The following is a 13450-nucleotide window of genomic DNA, read 5'->3' on the forward strand; positions in this document are numbered from 1 at the left end:
AGGACTCACTTACTGTTATTGTTTTATATCTGTGGACACTGAAATATATATGCAGTGAGAATAGTGCAGCTGTGAGTCTTTAGGGGAGTGTATCCATAGTTAACGAATATTGATTAATTTAGTTAATGAGTTTAGCTAACTAATCTCATATCGTTGGAGCTTTTGATTTGTAGGTCCATAAGATCCCCTTCCGAGCTCATAAAGGGAATTGAGTTAATCATATCTTAAATAGAGTATGAAATGTTCAAATTCACTTAGGGACATAGTATAATATATAATTATACATTATAATATAAAGTTTATATTTTAATTAAACTTTATAATATACATTTAATTTTGGATATGATCCAAAATTAATTTGTGGGAGAATTAAAAATTTGAAGGAGTTCAAATATTAATTTAATATGAATTGGATTCATATTAAAACTATAGGTTCAAATTAATGTGTATTAGATGCAGATTAGAACTATAGCTTGTGAGAGAAATACAATTGAATATGATTCAAATGTAGGCTAAAATATTTGATCTTTAATTTGATAATTGATTAATTGGAGAACTAATTAATTTGATTTAATTAAATTAATTGAATTAAAACTATAGGTTATGTGAGAGATGTTTATTTAAATATAACCTAAAGGAAATTATTAATTAAATTATATTTAATTAATTATTAATTGATTAATTAATTAATTAATTAAATTAATTTAATTTAATTTTTAAAAATAGATAATTCTCATGAGTTATCAAAAAACATGAGATACTTCCCTATCTCTCAGACTTTCATGGATAATATACCTGTGAGATGAAGAAGAAAAAATAGAATGATGAAAAAATCTATCACAAAATGGTGGATAGCTCTATGAAATTCTCCCCCATTTTTTTCTCAATTTTGAGATTGGTTCCCACAAACCAATAACCCCAAATTCTCGGAGAATAGGGAGGTTCCAATTGGTAGTGTTCGTACATTCAATCCTAAGGAGAATCGATCCTTTCATCTGAATCGTCAACGGAAGTTAGTGATTGTTTTTCTCTTCTCTATCATACTAAATTCCCAAATAGTACAACATGTTGAACCTAAATTTAATAGTTTGTTAAGATTCTAGATCTCCCATTTTCTATTTTGTAATTTTGACCGTGTATTGGTATTTCAATTTCTCAATTGATTTCAAGTCAGGTCTTGATTATTCCATTGTGATAGGACTTTTATCCCTACAATTGATATCAGAGCCAAGTCGTATAATTAATTTAGAAATTTCGAAATTTGTACTGGTTTGGTAGGTTGAATTGCATTCTGGAATGTCGTTTTTGAATGATTTTTTATGATATAATTTGGCCTTAGATTTACATGTTTTGATTTGATAAATTTGTAAAAATCCCTACGTTTTTTTGGTGTTTTATCATGAAATCGAGTCTTCTGTAAATCCATGTCTAGAATTAGAGTTGTTTACGATGAAGATCGAGACCAATCTTGCCCAAATCGGAAGAACATCGTAAATCTGCTCAAATCTGTTTCCAAATGTTGCAACGTTGCAACATTGCTCTTCAACGTCACAATGCTGACGCGATTTCGTGAGGGTTAGCAAAATGCGTTCAGTTCGGTTGTAGTTCAGGATGGTTTGGTCTGGTACAGGTGGTTTAAGCTAGTTGGGTTCAATTTTGTACTTTGGCTTAGTTTGCCGTTTTGGGGTCTGATTCAAAGCAGTTCGGGTCGATTCAGATTGGTTTGGTCCAGTTTTGGAGCGGCAGAAATATTTTTTTATAAAAAAAAAAAAATGCAAAATTAATGTAATTTATTACTTTATTTTATCCTAGGGGCCAAATTATCGATTCAATAGTTGTTTAAATGCTTTATGGATGTGATTTAGATAAATCTACCATAGGTTAAGCATGTTCATGAATTTTAATATATTATAAGAGTTATAATGTATGGTATTTATGCATGATATATGATTTCATATGTTATGTTAAATATATGAAATTGGAAAAGCATGATGCATGATATTACTTTGGTAAATATAAAGAGCTATATTTATTAATGTCTTGGGTATGCTTGTTTGATTTTCATTAATTAATTGATATAAGTATTATATTAATAAAGTTGAAATTAAATTTTCATTGAGCATGAAATGTCCATAGTATGATATAATTGTTATATTAAAGTCATGAAATGCATGTAATATGGTTTACTAATTAATTAGAATTTGATTGTTAATTAATTAAACCATAGAAAACATGATTATAGGGCTGATAATTAATTTTATAATATTTATAAAGTTAACCTTTTAGTAACCATCAACCTATAATAAAAAAATGGAATGCAAACTTAGAATCTTAGGAAAATGGAAATAATTTAAAAATGTTTAAAATTAATTTAGACGTTAGATCCACTAATTCTAATAAGACTAGAATTAAGTTTTTTTTTTAATAGATCTAAAATATAACTAAGTAGGACAAACGGGATTTAAGTTTATAAGGGAACTCTACTGGTGAAGTTCTGTCTAGGTTAGGGGTACTTAAGATGACGGTTTATAGAACACCTCCTACTTGGGAACTGACCCGGAAATTGAGTTGAATTAACTTTATTCCTGTTAGCATGTAAAAACACTAGGTTAAATAAATAGTTTAATTCACTTAGAACATCAGAGTAAAAACCTTATTATAAGAGTTATAATAGACATAGACTTAGATAGATTCATTAGCTACAATTTAACTAAGTATAATAAAACCCTAAAATGGTAGAACATTTTAGTGGGAGAAAATTGGCATATCGGATATATCAATTTTTAGCTCTCACGTCCTTAAGAGTTCACACTGTGAGATCTATGCTTGGCTTCGTGTCGCCCTAGGCACAACTTGTAAAAACCCAGATTTGTACGCATATAGGAAATTAAATGTCAAATAATAAGCAGGACGAAATTTTATTTAAACGGGTGGAAATTTAGAAGAAGAAAAAAAATGAATAATTGGAAATTTGAAATTTATTGGATTAATTGGAAATTTATTCGTTATAAAAAAATAATGAATAAGGGAGCAGAATCAGGGAGGATTAATTGGAAGATTGGACGCTAGCCAATTCAGGAGACAACAGGCAGTAGATAACTTTTGTTTGGACACTACTCATTGGAAGAATTAGAGGTGAATGCCCATCTCTTAAAATTTGAAAGAGTTAAAAAGAGGAAGTGGAATCCACAAGCAGTGAAAGCAACCACGCGTGAAAACTAGCGAGATTAGAGAGAACATTGGAGAGAGCGAGAGTAAAAAGAGCAAGATTCTTAGTGAGACAGTAGGAAAGAGCGAGAGCGAGAGCGAGAGCACGATCGAGACCAGCGAGAGCGAGAGCGCGACCAGCGATAGCGAGAGCAAGAGTGGAAGTCGCAAGAGCCAAATCAGCGAGAAAGCTGGAGAGAGCGAGATTTTGAGAACAAAGAGAGTGAGATTTGGACAGAAGCGTGGATTATGCGTTGAATTTGGCCACGATCTTATAGATTATACATAGAAAAACCCTAAAATTGAATGCAAACAAAGAATGATGACGTAAGGGTAAACGTTAGCCAAGATTAGGTGTCTTATTGAGAGGAATCCTTAAACCCTAAGTAATCTTAAAGAAGCCACCTGTAGGATGATTTGTCACACTAAGAAGAGCTAAAAACTACTATAAATAGGACCTTTTGCCTAGAGATTTAACCCATTCTCAAACAAATCTCAGTAACAAAGAATCGTGTGAAAGAGTAAGTATGAGTGAGGAAGTTTTGTGAGGTTAAAAGAGAAAAGCTCGGGTAAGGTGCTGCCCAAATTTCCTTCTAGTTTAAAAAGGGAAAGCTCTACTGATCAAATCATAAAGAATAATAAGGAATAACCAGATCACGGTAAGTAGTTTATCTCACCCTCTCTTTAAGTGTTCTATGGTAGTGTACCTTTATTATGTTGCATGATTATGTTAAGTGTTATATTGCATTACATGTTTAGAACACGTTTCTCTACAAGGGACCCCATGCATTATGTTTGTTCACGATTACGTTAAAATCAAGTTTTAATTAGGTGTAAGTTATGCTTCCAGTCTAATCTTACGTTTATGTTAATGGTTGATGTTGGATGCGAATCTGGCCCTACTGACTACATGACCCGCTAATCATCAGATGGGTTAGTTTCTGCTTAAGTCCTCATCTTCCTATCAGGGCGGAGAAATTTATGCTTCCAGTTGCCTACCTAGGGCATATGCATTTTGTACCAAATTCTACCAAATTCTCTAAGTGTGAGTTTTGGACGCGACAAGTTGCCTATCTAGGGCATATTGTAAAGCAAGAAGGAATCTCAGTGGATTCTGCTAAGACTAAAACAGTTAGCAAGTGGCCTCGCCCAACAATAATCAGCGAAGTGCGCAGCTTTCTTGGATTAGTAGGATATTATAGACGATTTGTGAAGAATTTCTCAAGTATAGCATTACCCTTAACCAACCTCACTAAGAAGAATAATCCTTTTGTCTGGAACTAAGCATGTGAGCAAAGCTTCCAGGAACTAAAAGAAAGGTTGACCACAACCCCTATTCTCACTATACCTGACGAATCAGGGGGTTTAACTGTGTACAATGACGCATCGAAGAAAGGGCTTGGTTGTGTATTGATGCAACACGGAAAGGTAATAGCATATGCTTCAAAACAACTAAAACTTTATGAACAAAATTATCCCGTTCATGACTTGGAATTAGCTGCCGTAGTCTTTGCCTTAAAGATATGGAGACATTACTTATATAGGGAAAAGATCCAAATTTGTACAGATCATAAAAGCCTTAAGTACTTCTTTACCCAAAAAGAGTTAAATACGAGGCAACGAAGATGGTTAGAATTAGTCAAAGACTATGACTGTGAGATCCTCTATCATCCAGGAAAAGCTAACATTGTTACTGATGCTCTTAGCAGAAAGTCAGTACATACAGCAGCTCTGAGTACCATCTCCAAACACATAATAAATGATCTTGAAAGAGCTGAGATCTCACTAATACCAGAAACCTTCACAACTCAAATAGCACAGTTAATTGCAAGACCTGCATTAAGGCAAAGGATAATTGATGCACAACAAATAGACAAATACCTAAACAAACAACGACAATCAGAGAATGGAGAAACCAGTCAATTCTCTACAGCCCCAGACTCTGCACTCCTCTATCGTGGACGTCTATGTGTACCAGATGATGAAAAAATTCAAGAAAGAACTATTGAAAAAAACTCATGAATCATGCTTTTCAATACATCCTGGGAGTACCAAAATGTATCGAGACTTGAAAGCACATTACTGGTGGGGTAACATGAAAAAGGATATAGCCGACTATGTAAGTAAATGTTTGGTTTGTCAACAGGTGAAAGCTCTACGACAACGACCACAAGGACTCCTCCAGCCTCTAAATGTTCCAGAATTGAAATGGGGACATATTTCTATGGACTTCATCTCAGGACTCCCGAGAACTGTTAAAGGCCACAACATGATTTGGGTGATTGTAGATCGACTCACCAAATCGGCCCACTTCCTACCATGCAAAACTACTCACACTGCAGAAGCACTAGCTCAAATGTACTTAAAAGAGGTCATCTGGTTACATGGAATCCCAGTATCAATTGTTTCAAATCGAGACCCTCGTTTCGTCTCTAAGTTCTAAAAAAGTTTACAGAAAGCAATGGGTACACAGCTAAACTTCAGCACAGCCTTCCACCCACAAACTGATGGCCAAACAGAATGAGTTAATCAAATCCTAGAAGACATGTTGAGGGCATGTACTTTGAATTTTATTGGAGCATGGGATTCGCAGATACATTTTATAGAATTTGCTTATAATAATAGTTATCAGGCGACAATTGGTATGGATCCCTTCGAAGCCTTATACGGAAAGAAATGTAGATCCCCTGTACACTGGGATGAAATCGGGGAGCGAACACTACTAGGACCTGAATTGGTGCAGCAAACATCAGAGTCAATTAAGCTAATTCGGGAAAGAATGCGAACAGCTCAAAGCAAACAGAAGAATTATGCTGATAATCGTCGAAAAGAGCTGGAATTCAAAGTAAGAGATCACGTATTTCTAAAGGTAGCACCAATGAAGGGCATTATGCGTTTTGGACGAAAATGTAAGCTTAGCCCTCGCTTCATTGGACCCTTTGAAATATTAGAACGTATTGGCCAAGTAGCTTACCGATTGGCATTACCACCTACCCTTTCTACAATACATAATGTCTTTCATGTATCGATGCTTCGAAAATACGTGTTTGACCCATCACACGTAGTAAATTATGAACCTCTACAAATAAGTGAAAACTTGGAATATGAGGAGACTCCGGTTTGCATCCTAGCAAGAGAGAAGAAGTCGCTTCGTAATCGGGAAATAAGTTTAGTGAAGGTTCTCTGGAGAAATCAACAAGTAGAAGAAGCTACATGGGAACAAGAAAAAGAGATGAAAATCAAATACCCTTATCTGTTTAAGAACCAAGAAACTTTCGAGGACGAAAGTTCTTAAGGGGAGAAGAATGTAACAACCCAGATTTGTACGCATACAGGAAATTAAATGTCAAATAATAAGCAGGACGAAATTTTATTTAAAGGGGTGGAAATTTAGAAGAAGAAAAAAAATGAATAATTGGAAATTGGAAATTATTGGATTAATTGGAAATTTATTCATTATCCAAAAATAATGAATAAGGGAGCAGAATCAGGGAGGATTAATTGGAAGATTGGACGCTAGCCAATTCAGGAGACAACGGGCAGGAGATAACTTTTGTTTGGACACTACTCATTGGAAGAATTGGAGGTGAATGCCCATCTCTTAAAATTTGAAAGAGTTAAAAAGAGGAAGTGGAATCCACAAGTAGTGAAGGCGACCACGCGTGAAAACTAGCGAGATTAGAGAGAACATTGGAGAGAGCGAGAGTAAAGAGAGCGAGAGTAAAAAGAGCGAGATTCTTAGCGAGGCAGTAGGAAAGAGCGGGAGCGAGAGCGAGAGCGCGACCAGCGACAGTGAGAGCAAGAGCGAGAGCGAGAGCGAAAGTCGCGAGAGCCAAACTAGCGAGAAAGCTGGAGAGAGCGAGATTCTGAGACAGATTTGGACAGAAGCGTGGATTATGCATTGAATTTGGCCACGATCTTATAGATTATACATAGAAAAACCCTAAAATTGAATACAAACAAAGAATGATGATGTAAGGGCAAACGTTAGCTAAGATTAAGTGTCTAGGAATCCTTAAACCCTAAGTAATTTTAAAGAAGCCACCTGTAGGATGATTTGTCACATTAAGAAGAGCTAAAAACTACTATAAATAGGACCCTCTGCCTAAAGATTTAACCCATTCTCAAACAAATCTCAGTAACAAAGAATCGTGTGAAAGAGTAAGTGTGAGTGAGGAAGTTTTGTGAGGTTAAAAGAGAAAAGCTCGGGTAAGGTGCTGCCCAAATTTTCTTCTAATTTAAAAAGGGAAAGCTCTACTGATCAAATCATAAAGAATAATAAGGAATAACCAGATCACGGTAAGTAGTTTATCTCACCCTCTCTTTAAGTGTTCTATGGTAGTGTACCTTTATTATGTTGCATGATTATGTTAATTGTTATATTGCATTACATGTTTAGAACACGTTTCTCTACAAGGGACCCTATGCATTATGTTTGTTCACGATTACGTTAAAATCAAGTTTTAATTAGGTGTAAGTTATACTTCCAGTCTAATCTTACGTTTATGTTAATGGTTGATGTTGGATGCGACTCTGGCCCTACTGACTGCATGACCCGCTAATCATCAAATGGGTTAGTTTCCGCTTAAGTCCTCATCTTCCTATCAGGGCGGAGAAATTTATGCTTCCAGGGCTGGCAGGGCATGTATGGTTGCACCCCTCCAGGCCTAATCTTACATTATGTTTATGCTAGGGACTAGCAGGGTATATATGGTTGCAACCCTTTAGTCCAATATTACGTTTATGCTAATGGTTGATGTTGGATGCGACTTTGGCTCTACTGACTGCATGACCCGCTAATCATCAGATGGGTTAGTTTTCACTTAGGTCCTCATCTTCCTATCAGGGTGAAGAGATTTATGTTGGAAGTATAACCGACCACCACATGTTATTATACGTTTTCGGTCCCGATCATATGTTTTCATGACATTTTGCTTGTGATTGTGCATTTGGTCACTACCTTACGTGAGAACTACTTACTGGGTATATTATATACTCATCCTATATTTTTACAGACTTTGTAGGTAAGGACACAGCGTAGATGGCAGAATTGGACGTCGCTCAAATGGGCAACCATCAAACTCACTATCATAGGCATATGCATTTTTGACCACCATGCTAATGTTTTATGGATCCTGGTGTTTTGATAAATAAACTTTTTATATAGTTTTTTTTATCTAATTAATAAAATTTAGATATGTTCTTTGAAATTTTCACTAGAACTCATCTAATGATAGAAAAGTCTAAGTATGCATGTCGTAGCGGTCGGATCATAATGTGTAAGGATTCGAGTGTTACAGTTTGGTATCAGAGCATTTGGGCCAAATAGGCTCTATTGCATTAGAAGAGTCGTGGTGTTTGATGGTTCGGCCTGTTAAGTGATGCCCATAGCCATGCCAAATACGCTGGTAAGTGGAATTTTCAAACGAGTAATTTAGTAAATAATTTAATAAACATAAGGTATAAGTTAAAAAAAAAATTAAATTAGATTGCTTCCTTATTATGAAAATAAAATGTGTGCACCAGATGCCACCACAAAGGGCTCCTCCAACACGACGAGGCAGACCTCGAAATGAATCCACAAAGGATCAAAATCAAGGACATGGACAAACGCCTTATGTGTTACTTACACCAGAGGCGCGACAACTACTAATACAAAATATGAGTAATGGAAACACAACCTCGTCCACCACACCAACAACCAACGATACAAATGACTCGAAGATCATTCGAGAATTCAGAAAGTTCAACCCTTCAACATTTGATGGATCATCTGTGGATCCAATTATAGCAGAGAATTGGATAACAGAAATAGAAACTATTTTCCACCATATGAACATCCCAGAAGAACAGAAAGTAAATTGTGCCACCTTCATGTTAAGAGGCGATGCAAAGTTCTGGTGGGAATCCACACAAAGAACAATCAAAGGTACAGTCTCTTGGCAGCAATTCAATCAGGCTTTTTACAACAAGTATTTCCCTTTGACAGTGAGATGTCAAAAGGAAGTGGAATTTCTTAATCTTCGTCAAGAAAATATGTCAGTGGCAGAGTATGAACGGAAATTTGATCGCTTGTCTCACTTTGTTCCTCGACTAGTGGACACAGAAGAGAAGAAGGTGGAAAGGTTTATTTGGGGATTAAAAGAAGGCATTCGAGGCATTGTTACTGCTTTCTGACACAAAGAGTATGCCCTTGCCCTCGAGTCGGCCTTACTTATGGAAGTAGATCTTTCTGCCAAAACCTCAACTTCTGAACAAGGATTCATGCCAAATCAAAAGATGAAATTCACCCAACAAGGCTTCCAACGCTCACAACGACAAGTAAAAAATTCCCAAAGCACTCAGGGCATATACCTTTTGTTTATCTCGGGGTGCGCGGGTATTGTGAAAAAGATAGTGTTATCATTTAGAAAATCAGTGCCTATACGATAGGATTGTACAACGGCAAGAGTTTGTATAAGACCTAACCACGAGATGTTAACGTCTCATTATATAACACCGTTCATAACTGAAACTTCACTTCAATAGGATTACCATAGGTAACATGACATCACTAGGATTACCATATGTTTATCTCGGGGGTGCGGGTATTGTGAAAAAGATAGTGTCATCGTTTAGAAAATCAGTGCCTATACGATAGGATTGTACGATCGCTTACATATACGATATTGCTAAGCGATCACATACCGATTACACTGTCGCATGCTATTATCTAAACAATCATTTACCTTTTTCCTAAGTGATCGTTTAGCTCCCAGTATTTATTAATCTATCGTATAGACGATTGCTTAGTTTTTCCTACGCGATCGCTTTGGACGATCGCTCACCCATTTCCTACACGATCGTTTACCTTTTCCTACACGATCGTATTAACGATTGTTTACTTTTATTACACGGTCGTATACTTCACCTAAACGATCAAGCACCCTGTCTATGCGATAGACGACCTCTTCTCCCACTTGTTTGATCATTGTGTATGGCCGCTCTTCCTCTTTCCTTCTACCAAATATGAACAAAGCCCACACTTTGGATTCTCACTCCAAGAATACTGAGGGCTCTAAGTGGTGTTGTCTTCTCCAATTCCTTTTGTTCGAGTGGTGACTGTTCGAGGTATACGGTTGGGCTTGAGACTTGAGAAATCTTCATCTGGTATGATTTCTTGATCCCTTTAGTATTATGAAAGTATGTTTGAATGTATATGCAGTAATTCTGTCACAATGAATTGGAAATATCCACTTCCGCTCGTAGGTACTCTTGAGTAAAAGTTCCTTCAAGCCACTGATCATGTTTGTTCTTCTTTATAAGAAATTGTTTCCTTCCAGCAGCTCAGGAGGGTGAAATGACGATCAAGGTTGGAACAGGAGACGGTATTTCAACTCATGTAATGGGCACTACAAAGTTTTTTTTTTAGAAATAGATATCTATTTTTAGAAAAGTTATATATAGTTCCCGAAATTAAAAGGAACCTTGTACCTATTTCTTTCTTAATTGAACAAATGAAATCAATTTCTTTTTCTTTTAATGAAGCGTTTATTATGAAAAATGGTGTAACTATTTGTTTAGCTAAATTAGAAAACAACTTGCATTTGTTAAGATCAACTGAAGCAAAAGCACCTTTAAATCATGAGATATTTAAAACTACTAATACTCAAACAAAAAGGCAAAGAATTTCTCTAAATAACAATAATACATATCCTTGGCATTTGGAACCAGGTCATATAAATCTCGATAGAATCGGGAGGTTGGTAAAGAATTGACTTCTAAGAGAGTTAGAAAATGATTCGTTACCTTCTTATGGATCCTATCTTAAAGGAAAGATGACTAAAAGACCTTTAAGTGGAAAAAGTTATTGAGCTAAAGAGTCGTAAAGCTCGTACATTTGGATCGTTGTGGTCAAATGAATGTAAAAGTTTGAGAAGGGCATGAATACTTCGTCACTTTCATAGATGATTAATCAAGGTATGGTTACTTATACCTAATGGAAAATAAATCTGAAGCCCTTGAAAAGTTCAAGGAGTATAAGGCTGAAGTTGAAAACCTGTTAGGGAAAACGATCAAAACACTTTGACCTGATCAAGGTGGAGAGTACATGGATTTAAAATTCTAGGACTATATAGTAGAACATGAAATCCAAACTCAGCTCGCATCACCTGGTACACCTTAGTAAAATGGTGTATCAGAAAGGAGAAATAAAACCTTGTTAGACATGGTTTGTTCTACGATGAGCTATGCTCAATTGCCTAGCTCGGTTTTGGGGTATGCAGTAAAGACTGTAATTCACATCTTGAAGAGTGTTTAAGAAACATCTTTCGAGTTATGGAGGGGGTATAAATCTAGTTTGCACTACTTCAGAATTTGAGATTGTCCTGCACATGTGCTAGTGATAAATCCTAAGAAATTGGAACCTCGTTCAAGGTTATGCCATTTTGTTGATTACTCTATGGAAATGAGAGGCAGACTTTTCTATGACCCACAAGAAAACAAGGTGTTTGTATCGACAAACGCCACCTTCTTGGAGGAAGAGCACATGATAGATTATGAACCATGAAGCAAATTATATTAAATGAAGCTATTGAAGAGACAATAAGAGTTGTTGATGAAGCTGGTTATTCATCAAGAGTTAGTGAAGCATCTAGCACTTCGGGTCAGTCTCGTCCTTCTCAACCTTCTCAATCGTTGAGAGTGCCTCGACGCAATGGGATGGTTATATCGCAACCTAATCGTTACTTGGGTTTAACTAAAACTCAGGTTGTCATACCAGATGATGGCGTTGATGAACCCTTGTCCTATAAGCAGACAATGAATGACATAGATAAGGACCAATAGGTCAAAGCCATGGACCTTGAAATAGAGTCTATGTACTTCAATTCAGTATGGGAGCTTGTAGATCTACCTGAAGGGGTTAAACCCATAAGGTGTAAATGGATCTATAAGAGAAAGAGAGATGTAGCGGGAAAGGTACAAACCTTCAAAGTTAGACTTGTAGCAAAGGGTTATACCTAGAGGGAAATGGTTGACTATGAGGAAACTTTTTCCTGTGTTGCTATGTTTAAATCTATAAGAATTCTCTTGTCCATAGCCACGTATTACAACTATGAGATATGACAAATGAATATCAAAATTGCTTTTCTAAATGAAAATCTTAAAAGGGACATCTTTATGTCTTAGCTCGAGGGGTTCAGAGCCTAAGTCAGGAGCAAAAAGTTTACAAGCTGAATCGATTCATTTATGGGTTAAAGCAGACTTCCAGATCTTGATCAAATCTTTTGGTTTTGACCAAAACATTGATGAACCTTGAGTCTACAAGAAAATCATCAACGGTAAAATAGCTTTCTTGGTACTTTATGTAGACGAAATCCTACATTAGTAAGGTAAAAAGTGGCCAACATCCTAATTCCAAATTAAGGATTTAGGAGAGCTACAGTATGCTATTGGGATCCAAATTATTAGGGATTGTAAGAACAGAATGCTGGCTCTATTTCAAGTAACTTATATCGACAAATGTTGACTCGATATTTGATGTAGAACTCTAAGAAGAGTTTATTACCTTTTAGGCACAGGGTTCACTTGTCTAAGGAACAGTGTCCCAAGACACTTCAAGAAATTGAGGATATGAGACATATTCCCTATGCCTCAGCTACGAGGAGTTTAATATATGCTATGCTCTACACTAGGCCATTCATTTGCTATGTAGTGGGAAAAGTCAGTAGTTACCAGTTCAATCTAAGGTTGGATTACTGGACTGCGGTTAAGAACATGCTCAAATATCTTAGGAGAACAAGGGACTACATGCTGGTGTATAGAGCTAAGGATTTGATCCTTATGGGACACATCGATTCTAATTTCCAAACTGACAGAGATTCTAAGAAATCCACATTAGGATCAGTGTTCACCCTGAACAGAGGAGCTGTAGTATGGTGTAGCATTAAGCAAGGATGCATTGCAAACTCTACTATGATGGTTAAGTATGTAGCTACTTGTGAAGTAGCAAATGAAGTAGTTTGACTCAAGAAGTTCCTAAGTGATTTGGAAGTTGTTCCAAATATGCACTTGCTTGTCACCTTATACTGTGACAAGAGAGGGGCCATAGCCAACTCTAAAGAGCCTCGCAGGCAAAAACAAGGAAAACATATTGAGAGGAAGTATCACCTAATATGGAAGATTGTGCAATAAGGAGATGTGATTGTCACAAAGATCACTTAGGAGCATAACACCGTTGATCTATTTACGAAGGCTCTCTCGG

General features: G+C 36.3%; 1 protein-coding gene across 1 annotated transcript; it reads left to right on the plus strand.

The window, feature by feature from the left end:
• Window positions 1-5935: 5935 nt before the first annotated feature.
• LOC150038850 (uncharacterized) lies at window positions 5936-6502 on the plus strand. Its single transcript, XM_090314728.1, has one exon. The coding sequence runs from the start codon at window positions 5987-5989 to the stop codon at window positions 6500-6502; it is 516 nt and encodes a 171-aa protein (XP_090170854.1). The 5' UTR covers window positions 5936-5986.
• The last annotated feature ends 6948 nt before the right edge of the window (window positions 6503-13450 follow it).

This window comes from Benincasa hispida, chromosome 1, assembly GCF_027475165.1.
Source record: "Benincasa hispida cultivar pf3 chromosome 1, pf3_genome.v1.1, whole genome shotgun sequence".
Taxonomy (NCBI): Eukaryota; Viridiplantae; Streptophyta; class Magnoliopsida; order Cucurbitales; family Cucurbitaceae; genus Benincasa; species Benincasa hispida.

What these genes read in the sequence shown, in the direction of transcription:
- LOC150038850 (XM_090314728.1), top strand. Translation starts at nt 5,987, where the DNA reads ATGCGAACAGCTCAAAGCAAACAGAAGAATTATGCTGATAATCGTCGA.